This window comes from Stigmatopora argus, chromosome 18 (assembly GCF_051989625.1).
Source record: "Stigmatopora argus isolate UIUO_Sarg chromosome 18, RoL_Sarg_1.0, whole genome shotgun sequence".
NCBI lineage: Eukaryota > Metazoa > Chordata > Actinopteri > Syngnathiformes > Syngnathidae > Stigmatopora > Stigmatopora argus.
The window spans coordinates 7627669-7639902 of NC_135404.1; the positions used below are offsets into that span (position 1 = coordinate 7627669).

Sequence of the window (12234 nt, forward strand, 5' to 3'; positions counted from 1 at the left end):
AATTGTTTAAATGAGTTTTTTTAAATAAACCAAAAAGCAAAAAACAGTAAATGTTCATCTATTTTCATACCAATATGTTCTTTTTTTCCATTATCCTAATTATTATTTTGTTTAATTTCAGATAATCAACAGAATGTAAAAACTGAAAATAATCGCTTTTTTTATTCATTCATTTTCTATATCGCTTATCCTCACAAGGGATGCGGGGGTGCTGGAGCCTATCTCAGCCAAATATGGGCACCAGGCAAGGGACACCTCGAAAAAATGGCCACAGTATTTTAAATTTTGATTTGTTGTCGATCTAAATAAATGCCATTTACAAAAATGGCAAAACATCTCATTAAAATGACTTTATTCCTAAAATTTGGGGGGAAAAATCTCTGAACTCTCTTGTGTCATGAAAGCGACTAATAAACCTCATAATTGCTCAACATGAAATAACAACAACACAATTAAATATTTCCAAACTAATCATAATCCCCAAAATGGCAAAACATCTCATTTAAATGACTTTTTTTTTCTTAAAATTGGGGGAAAAAATCTCTGAACTCTCGTGTCATGAAAGCGACTAAAAAACCTCATAATTGCTCAAAATGAAATAACAACAACACAATTAAATATTTCCAAACTAATCATAACCCACCTCTACTCATCGCATAAATTCAGGTTGCATTCCACATTTACAGCTAAAATGTAAAACCCAGATTAATATAACAGTATATAACACGTGTCAAAGTGGCGGCCCGGGGGCCAAATCTGGCCCGCTGCATCATTTTGTGTGGCCCGGGAAAGTAAATCATGAGTGCCGACTTTCTGTTTTAGGATCAAATTAAAATGAAGAGTATAGATGTATATTAAATGTCCTGATTTTCCCCCTTTTAAATCAATAATTGTACATTTTTAATCATTTTTTTCTGTGTTTTTAGTTCAAAAATCATTTTGTAAAATCTAAAAATATGTTTAAAAAAAGCTAAAATAAACATTGTTTTAGATCTATAAAAAAAAGAATATTCAGGGCTGTTAATCCAGTTCTTTTAATCCATTTATAAAAAACAATCAAAATATTATATCTAAAATGGTCCGGCCCACATGAAATCGAGTTGACGTTAATGCGGCCCGCGAACCAACCAGAGTCTGACACCCCTGGTATATAACATGATTTATTAATGAGCCGATTTGTCGACTTCTCCAAATAATCATTTGCGGCTCTGACACATTGTAAAAGGGAAAAAAGGGGTAGTTCCAAGGTTGAATGCCCAACTATGAATATGTGGGTGACATTTGAATTTCAGCATTCGGTTATGCTCACTCAGCTTGACCTTGAACAGGAATAAACGCCAAGACTACCAACACACGATTCATAACCCCCCCCCTTTTTTTACTACCCGTGTCTGGTGTCCATACATATTAAGAACCCCCTCATCCAAAAGTTAACTGTCATGGAACACCTCGAGATTAGCCTCGACTCCTAAGCCTCCATTGACGGCGAGAGACGCCCAATCCGTTTAAAAGGGGATTCCAAAGGGATTGAACAGATATCACTCATGTGTAATTCCACCCTAGCTCCTCGTTTAAGACTTTTACCTGTGCACGCCTCAGTCAATTTTCTGCCGCTGTGCACATGCCAATATAGCTGATATACTTAACGCTGAGGCTAATGCCAAAATGGCTTTCCAATGGCTGTATCCCGCCAGCTGGGAAATATTAAGACAGGATATTTAAGGTGCTTTCAGGGAAGGTGAACAGACAAAAGCAAACAGGTGCCGTGCCGCTAAGTGGAGGCGAGGGAATTTTGAACGAAACTGAAATTCAAAAGCAGGTGGAGGTATAATGTTACTGCAGATGTTAATAATATGCTCCGGTACTTGAACGTCTGTTTGAAGATGGGATTCTGCCTGAGCGCTGATATGTAATTGGCCTAAAAGGAGCAGGAAAAACGGGGATGGGGCACAGGCGAGTTTTTTTGGCGTGAGCACATCCTACCGTTAATTAAAGTGTGAAGAAGAAAAAAAACTAATGAGGTAGATAGATATAGAATGTACTCTGACCGCACTTAGAAGAAATTGCTGCAAGTTTTCTGTTGAAAAGGCAGTTGGAAGGAATTTTGAATTGGTTTCTCAGCCATTACTGATTTTTTTTCATTAATGGGTGAATTGTTTATAATTGATTAATTGTTAAAACAGTTATTTAAAAATGTATATTCTAAAAATATTTCATTTTTAGTTTTTTATCCTTTCATTTTCACATTCTCGAATTAAGATTCAATTAATACCAAAAAAATGGTTAGAAATTTGACTTTTTTTCAATTTCATTAAATAATCATTAAATAATTAAATCAAATGTGACTGTTGAATATTTAGGCAATGATGTACGTGAAACATCTTATGTGAATTATGTGTTGTCTCCATTGTCATTGTTAACACAAGCAAACAACATCTGGACTAGTAGTATAACATTTACTACAGTTTTCACGTCATCATTAGCATTAATTGAGAAAATTTCAAGTCATTTACTGCAACTGTCAGAGCTGAATTCCTCTACAGAAGGTATTTTTAATCCTATTGAGAGGACAAATGTGCACATTTTGATGACATGGCAAAACTCCATTGTAAAATCGTCCTTGGAGGTAGAAAAATGGAACCTGTCCTTTGACAGTGGTGTACAAGTCAGAAAAACTACTAGCAAAGCAAACATGATAAATCTATCAGGAGAGAATATTTTGTGGACGAAAAAGAAAAAGAAAAAGAAATTTTGAGCACAAGTAATAGAACAGCGATGACAAAAATATACCGTATTTTTCGGACTATAAGACACACCCGAGTATCAGTCGCGCCAGCCAAAGAATACACAATGAAGATGAAAAAACAATATATAAGTCGCGCTGGAATATAAGACGCATTTTTGGGAGTGCAACTTCAATAACAAAAAGCAAAAACAAACCTATGTTAAAATAACAATAGTAAAAAGGCTAAATAGGAAGTTTTTCTGATAACTACAGCCCAAAAAACAGCATGTTGGTGGTCAGAGAGAGAAAAAATACACAGCCAAACTATGAAATAGAGTGGCACTTATAGTCCAGATAATGCTATATTTAATGAAAAAATATTTCACTCAGGCAAACTCCCGAAACATGACGACCCGGGCTAATAAATCTACTATATTGTAGTGAACAGTGAAGCTACAGCATTCGCTCTCATGCATTTTACAAGGAAATTTTTACTTTACAACAACTTTGAGATGCAGCTCAAGTCACAACAGTCGCCACGGTAACACCGAACCATTAATCACCGTGTCAGAATGAACGTCAAGTGCTCTGGTGCCAACCCTCTACATTAAGCGCCTTTTGAATACGGTACAAACGTTTCATTAGAATTATAAATATGCTCGAACAATTAGCTGCTGTCGGAGAAATCACTTCATTATCGCTGATGGACGGCCGCCATTTTGAATCGTCAATCTAGGTTGGGGCAGAAGCAACCTTCTATCTCCTTGCGGCGACATGTGCTGATGAAAGTTTATCGGATGATCATACTTGCTAATTGAGTTCAGAGAGCATCCTGGGTAATGATCATCATCTACGCTGTCTGAGAAGAAAGTTGCGAAGAGATAAGGGGAAGGTCACAAGGCTTTTGTGTCAGATCCAAGGCGATTTGCTCAGTTTCACACACGTGATGAATGTGCCATCCATTTAGCCATGAGAATACGAAATGGAAAGAAAGAAAAAAGCCAAACTTTGCCAAAATAATGTGCATGCAGTGACGAAAGGACAATTTCTGGGTATTTAGTTAAATTTTAGTAATTGTACATGGGGTTAGGTCTTGTAGCAGTTGGAAAAAAATCAAAGTTTCTTTGGAGGATGTGAGGAAATGGCTTACATATATCGTGTTATGTGATATTGACGTAAAATAGTTTCTAGGCAGGAACAAAATGTCAACATTTTTCTGTTATGATATAGAAGTCATGATCTCTGTCTAATCGGTATTGTGCTTCTATTGTAAATATACAGACTTTTGGAGTTTTATGTGCCTAAACTTGTATGACTCCCAACACGTTGCTAGCCTCATAATCAACGGGTACTCGGACGTTTGGTCGCCGGACGTTTGACAACATGACAGAGAGTTTACTGTTGAAACCAGCTCTCAAAATTATATTCATGAGAGAGAGTTTAATATCTAAATATCTACTGTTGAAACCAGCTCGCAAAATTATATTCATGAGAGAAAGAGTTTAATATCTAAATATCTACTGTTGAAACCAGCTCTCAAAATTATATTCACCCGGGCGACCAAACGTCCGGCGACCAAACGTCCGGTCACGTAATTAACGTGACAAACCAAACTTCACCCTCTAATCTTAATAGAGTGCTGTACCGAAAATCTGTGCCGATCTGAAATCGAAGATTAACTCACTAATTAATGTTATGTTAGCTGTCAATGACAAGCAATGGGTTAATGCTCTGTGGTATCACATAATTTAAACACTGTCAGTTCCCCCTTTGTCTCACCAAACGTCCTAATTAAATAGCATTTAGCTGGGATGTTTTCCTTCGCAAGTAACAACATTGCAAATGCATGATGTTGAAACACGCTCATTATTCTAATTCTAGCCCAATCTTTTAATGAAGCAGCTGGGAGAGTGGCGGAGGACTACAACGTATGATGATGATGATGAAGATGAGGATGATTTATAGTGCAGCTTTGTGATTCAGCACATCCGTAGCAGTAAGCAACCTAACTATCAAAACTCGCTGGCGAGGGAACACATTCAGCTGACTGTGCAAAATGGACACGCAATTGTTGTTTGACAAAGTTTTTTAAAAAAACATGTAGCGCACTCGTCTTGCCCTCCCAGCGAGGATATTTAAGCCAACATGTGCTAATTAAGATCAAGAACACACAAAGACACAAGGTTACCTAGGGGACGTGCTGACGTCTAATAAAGATGAGAGGTAATTTTGCAAAATACTGCATTGTGACTTGGGCAGTTTTCTACAGGGAGTGACTTAAGATCATGCCAGCTGAGGAAGAACATTTTAAAATGAGGGGGTGCTGTAGAAGCTCCATCATGAGTGAGGCATTCAAATTTGATACAATACCAATCGAAAAGGAAAGACCAATACACAATGGGTTCCAATTATGCATTGTTTCCAATTGGCTAAATGGTGTGTGTGATTTTTAAGCATATTTATGAGACTTGTGTAACAAGATTTAGTAGTGATGCCAGCATCAGGATTGTTAGTTTGTGTACTATCATGAGTAAAATAATAGCCTACAATGGCAAAAAATCATTTTTCCATTTCATACCCAAGGCCAGATAACCATTTTGTGTGACCTGGGGAAGTAAATCATGTACAACCAAGCACTTGTTTTTTTTTTGGTTAAAATTAAATGTAAATCATACCAGAGGATTTATTCCCTCCACTCTCTTATTGATTTTATCTTAAACCTGCACAAGGGACTAAAGATGGAAATTAGCTTTTGGCTATAATCTAACATATTTACACATAAATATGTTCATTAACATGAATATGTATATCCTCATTATTATGTACTGTCCCTTTATTAAATAAATCAAATTCAATAAAATATGAATAAAAATGTTTACTTTTATCCTTATTGTAAATAAAAAGATGGTATGTAAAGAGAATCAGTAAAGGATTTGGATTAGTAAATTAACATGAATATAAACAGCATGAAAAATACCTAAAAAGTTTGATCAATTTTCAATGGCCATGCAGTAGATTTCCATTAATAGGAATTTTGTCCGCACCAACATGGCTGCCAAAAAGGCACAATTGTGCATTGTTTTCCAAATATAACCTGATGCACTAGATTGTTGAAGCTAATATTGTGGTGATGGGAGCACTTGTCAGTAGCTCTTGAAAAACCACACGGCTTAATCTATTTCAACCAATGTGGCGTTGAACAGGATTGGAAAGAATAAAATAACCAATGACACAAATACTAAATGTTGCGCGATTAGCATTTATAATTCATGCGATTGTTTACTGGCTGCTCATCTGATTGCGGCATTGCCACCGAGGCCTGGTATTGATATTATTTGCATGGAGGGATCGGGGGAGGGAGGAGAACAAGGAGCAGCCATGCTAACCCACTTTTGACTCCTGTTCCTTAGCAACGTCAGCGTGGGGACTTTAAAAGCCACAGCAGCTCGCCACTTACTTGTTTTGCATCATGTTCATTATGACCCAGTCCGAGGGGTAGACATTCTTCCCAATGAGGTCTTTAAACATGATGAAGGTTTCCATGAGGAAGTCCTGCAAAAGAAAGTTGGATGACAATGTGTGGTGGTCAGGCAGAGGAACTTTGCTGGGACTAAAAGCATTTATACGGATATTTTACAACCCACATCAATTCAATTCATATATACATACATACACACATGTCTACACAAACACAAAAAACTACAAAACTAAAGAGTAGAGTCTCCTACAACAACAAAAAATGTTATAACATTTTTTGTTCTTAGTTAGAAGTAGAATATAGTTGGGATTCTGAAGAAAATTCTGATTTATTTCCTCCAAAAATGGAGGAAACAATTTTTTGCTCTGTGAAATTTCAAATTCCAAAGCCAATGATTAAAAAGTATAACAAAGTCCACCCGTTGATGGACGTCTTTTAAATTTGGTAGCAATAGGATTTTTTTTTTAAGTTCCTTTTTGCAGGAGCCCTAAAAACAGTCATTTTCTCTCCAGAAATTGCCACTGTCAAACTAAATGTGAGAGCTTGTGCGTCTCTCCAGGCATTGCTTCTTGAGACTTTTTGGAGAGTCTACATTTAATAGATATGCCTATTGAATTTCATGCTGCTTATATGTTTTCATACACTGAATATTGGAAAGGCCCAATAACAAAGACAAAAGAATGGTAACCAATTTCAAAGGTTCAGTCTGAGCTGCATCTTTGTGGGATTTGAGGTGGCGTGTTTGGGGAAAGGGGGAAAAAAATCTCCTGTGTGAGACCTGCAGACAGCTTTGAAATGTGGCCCTGGCTGCAAGAGGAACAATCAATCTGTGCAAAGATTCCAGCCTCCTCACAGTGATTGTTTGTCTTGCCAACAGCCTCACCGGAGAAGAGAATCAAGGTCACGGAGTTGGTGCACAAGTTCTACTATTCAAGCCAGTGAGGGTCAGTGAAGAAATTGAAATTACCACAATAAAATCAGGATTTAGAATTGCAAAAAAAAGTCAGCATATGAAGACTCACCACCACATCGCTCCTTATTTTTCCAAAGGTGTTGATCAGATGTGCGTAGTGGTAGTCGTCCATCTGCCTCAGAGTAGCGGTCATGCTTGCCACGAAACTCCCCTGCACAACAAAAACATGTAGAAGAAGTGTGTTAAATTGAGGGACCGCATTCCCACGGACTTGCAGGCTTGATTGGATGGGAGTCTGGAAACGGGACACCCCTCGCCTCCTTCACGCACTGTGTTCGATCTCATTAACCCGCTGGCCTCCCCTTGTCTCGGCTGATTACGAAAGCCTGTGATGTCCCTAAAGGGCCGCCTTAGCTGGCTCGGTTAGCGGCACTGCACACCACAGATAGGCGGTCTTCGGAGGCCTTCCATACCCCTTCAATTAACAGTTTGAGCTTATGCCATTGCTGACAGGTAGTTTTTGTGTTTAAACTTCAAAAAGGACAAGGAATAGCAGAAAAGATCCCTCGGATCCTTTTAAGTGTACACCATAAATGATAGGGGTTCGCAATTAAAAACACATCTGAATAATCATTTGCATGATTTGCATTGAAGAACGAAAGAGCCCCATGGAGACCATCGAGCGAAATCTAGCAGAGATAAGACGTAATTAAAACCGACAGTGACATCAAGATGGGCTGCCTGTGATAAACTAAATTACGCATGGGGCTCAGGTAACATCTCATTCAGTCACCTTGACAAAAAAAAACTTTTGAACGGTTGGTTCACTTGAGCTGCGCACAAAAATCAAAGAAACTCAACAGAGAAACATGTCATTTTTGTTTTAGAGTTTACACAGCTGATGCATTTTATTCTGTAAACTGATTTGAGGTGTTAAGCAATAGATGTCTTTGCATTGGAAGGGATAATCATCTTTAATTCTCACCATAGTCTCCCATTTCTTGCTCATTTATCTGATCTGCGGCAATAAATTGTGTCCATAAAATTGCCTTTAAGAAGGTTTGCCGCTCTACTAAAGCAGATAGATGAGCCATCCTATCCTCCTTAGACATTGACGATGAGATTATGTAGTAAGTAGCCTCATCAGGAATATTTGTAGTCACATTTCACATCTCCATTCTACTCCCAACGCCTTAACATCTGGTGCGGCATGTGTTCCTGTTCGGCATTTAGATCTTAATTGTGGTGAGGTGATATCGGGATACTTTTTCTTGGCAGCCTTTCTCTTGGAAAATCAGAGTGTCGGCCCGCCCACCAGGTCCCTCACCTCCATTTAATTTGCCATCAGGATTTGCCAGCAGATCCTAGCGCCTACAGCTGCAATTAAGTTTGTTTGCACGCTGAAGGATCAGCCACGGACCAGGTAGAACCGGCATAAAATGAAAAGTAAGATTGGCTTGTGCATGCCAGCGAGATGAACCCGATCCAAGCAGGCGTTACAGATTTGCTAATCACCTACCTTGTATATGATTACAATTACTACTACCCCATATGACAGTTTCCATAAATATCGAATTTTCACGATGCTAAACTTTCATTTAAGCCTCAGTGTGCCAAGTGGCATATGCCTCATCCTTATGGCAAGATTTAGCTTGCCTGACATGTGCTAAACAAGATCTTTATCAAAGGGATGGATTTCCAGCTGAGACAAAGAGTAGACACCCTGTTGCTCTTTTCAAGAGTGATCAGCGACGGGACTTGTAATGAAGGCTTTGAAGTTTTCACCGCATTTATTAATAAAGAAAATGCACGGGGAATTTCTGTCAGTTCAAGCAATTAGGTTAGGAAAATTCACACTCCACAGCTTGTCATCATCAAACAAGGCTTTGATTGTTGTTGTTTCCCACCAGAGCAGCAAATATTCCTGACCTCAACACCAAGACGAATCTCAATTAGACTACAGACTGACTGACAAATTAACCAACAACCAATGAACTGACTCCAAATGAGCCACTAAATGCAAACACAGGAATTAGCAATCATCTACCAATCAATAGATCATCTGATTTATGATCAACAGACTCACAAACCAGCCAACCAACAGATCTACAATCCTGACCTACAAATGTCTAGATCAACCAGCTAAACAAACCAAAATACAAACAGTTGAGCTGACTCACCAATTAAATAACCGAACAACTAACCAAACGTTTACATCAACTGAATGGAAAACTGATCAAACATCACACTCGCTCAAATAACAAACTAAATGAACTTATAAACCACAAACATTAACTTACCAATGCACAGGCACACAGGCTAAACAACGACAAAATGATTAAATGACAAACTAACCAATTATTCTGCAAACAAATCTGAAAAACTAATCAACCAACGGACTGATCAATTCCAGAACCAACCACATAATCAAAATCTACATCTAAGGGGTAACAGACGGCATTCAATTTCCGACCCAAATCAAAATCACAGTGAAAAGTGAGCGTACAGGTTGGTTAAAGACAAAAATTACAGAGGCAACCATCCATGAGCCCATGTTGAATTTATTGAATAACTGAATGAAACCTGGTAACCAGACCAGCCCTGAGACCGAACAAACCGCACTTCCTCCTACTTGACTCATCTATCAACATTCCAGTCAATCATGCAATGGCCACCATCGAGCTGCAGTGTTTATCTAGTTGATTTCGCCCACCGAGTGACGATAAAGAAAAGCTGAGTGCTGACATCCATCACTGTATCCGGAGGGGGACAATAACCATCTTGTGCTTGAGGGGGCAAATTGAGGTGGATTGTTGGCAGAAATGACAAAAGGGTGATTAAAGCGAGAAATATATTTTGATCCTCCAGAAGAATATATCTTGCTTTAACCAAAAAAATATACATATAATATGTGTATAGTATGTGTTTGGCCCATACCGTTGAACCATAAATAAATCCCATGGTTTTAATTATGCCTGTAGGGAATGGTTTACGCTGGTCTCCAGGGAGTTTTCTTGGGTTGACAAAATTGACTCTACAGCAGGATGAAAGATGAGGACTCATTTTCCTCCTGAAGACTTATATGGCAAAATTATTTTTAAGCTGCTTGCTCTAAAGGAAATACAAAACAATCTACAAGGAATGCAGTGGTTATAGATACCAATAAGGTAAGGAAGATAGAATGCAGGCGTCGGTCATTTTTCAATCTCACTTTGTAGTAATGTCACAATTATCCCAGTCTGAGTAACTGTTTTTTTTTCTTTATACTTCACCGGCCTGTGTTGTAGGCTGTTCCAAATATTCATTGATTACTATTGAGAGAGAAAGGGGTGTGCTAACGTCCTTTGCCCAGCTGTAGGCTGAGGCAAATTGTGTGGCTTTGAGAAAGGCATTGTTAAGAATGAGCATAATAGTCAAGGTTGACAGACAACTAAGAGTTCGGTAGGCCACAATATGTTTCACGTTCAATGCCAGGGATTCACTGTCAACACTGATATTTTCTTAGGATTTTTATATGCAGAAGAAAAAAAAACCTTCCTCCTAAAATGATCCATCTGCGACCCGTGGAACAGCTCTGACACCCATAATTCCATCCTATACCCACACTGTAGACTGTGAAGTGCTGTGCGCTATGCATTGATGCACCGGGGAAATCTCAAAGGGCGTGTTTGATATGAAGCAGAGTGATGACCACAGGGTTTTTAAAATACAGTTTAGAGAGACACTGATCAGAGGACATCCAATGAAACTCTTGGCTGGACTGCAAACAGCTCTGTAAATTACAAAGCGGGCGATCTATAAATCAATTTATAATCTCAACAGGGTCTTCGGCTGGACAGCATGGAGGTTCCTTTGACCCCACAGCTCTGCATACGCTACACACGCAGGGCGACAAGGACGTCGAACAAGAATCCCTCGAGGACTTGGCTCTGAGCTAATGAAATCAATAGTGGAAGGCAGAGGAGTCACTCCAGCGGTTATCCAGCTGAGAAACTGTTAGCTTGCACAACCACATCACTGAGAACAAACTATAAAAAAAAGAAGTCTTTCGTTCTCTGGTCCACTAAACGTATCCCCTGGGTGGGGGATCAGTCCATTAGACAAAAAAAGTCATTAACCCTGAGTGGTTATCACATACGTGCTCCAAGGTCAAGCTCTTGGCGAGAGATATGAGACCGTTTAGGGCCATGGCTGTGGCTCGAATCAATAACAAGGTAAATCGGTATTGATAATATGTCAGTACCTATGCTTGAATCCATAATGGCGATGTGGTGTGTCAATGGTCACAGCAGAGAAGTAAGGAACATTTGAGCAAGTTTTGAGAAGAGGAAGGGGAAAAAAGTACCAAAGAACTTACAAACGAATAAACCAGTTATACAATTAGGAAGGAGATACCCTAACCCACAATTGCATACTCTAGTTTTTGGATATTTCAAGCAATTTTGTTCCAAGATTTCTAGTAAAGTTAGAAACCAATCTCTAAATCGACATCAGAGTCCTAAAACAAAGGTTCCTGGAGTCCCTGTGCTCAAAGTTCTGATTAATTGCTTTTCTTTATATTGGATTGCCATCATTTTAACTTGTTCCTGATATGACTTTTAGATTTCTAATATATGAGAGAAGCCTCTGAGGTCTCTCATTTCTGTGCTGCACTGCACACACATACACCCACCCACCCACAGTCAGGAGAGCTGCAGCTCATTACTACAGTACCTTAGGCTTGGAAGGGCTTCCCCGCTAAAGTAGAGGGAGCGCAGTGAACCAGGGATGGGCAAAAAAAAATAAAAAATCCACCTAGCTCCACACAATTAGTTTGACATCACACACAGCAAGAGGATGGTCAGCAAATTAGGACGGTGCACGCACAAGGTGATGCAAGTCATGTGCAAATGAAACAAATGACTATACAAGGTTGTATTACAAACAGCCTTGGTAATGAGAGTCTCGGTAATTTATTTGGAGATATATTAAACTTCAATGTTAAATACAACTGAATGTGGATACTTTCTCTATCACCCTAAACTCTTACTTTATTCTCGCCTTGCATCCTACTCCTCCCTCTGATCTCCCCGTCTCGCCTACCTCTCCCTCTCTAACTCTCTCTCTCTCTCTCTCTCT

General features: G+C 38.9%; 1 protein-coding gene across 1 annotated transcript in view; it reads right to left on the reverse strand.

The window, feature by feature from the left end:
• dock1 (dedicator of cytokinesis 1) overlaps nt 1-12234 on the reverse strand; it is a 79753-nt gene that overhangs the window by 15913 nt on the left and 51606 nt on the right. Inside the window, exons 28-29 of the mRNA XM_077625429.1 lie at nt 7226-7327; nt 6183-6277 (exon numbers count right to left, since the gene is read on the reverse strand). Coding sequence (XP_077481555.1) covers nt 6183-6277; nt 7226-7327 — 197 coding nt within the window. The remainder of the gene's footprint in view (nt 1-6182; nt 6278-7225; nt 7328-12234) is intronic.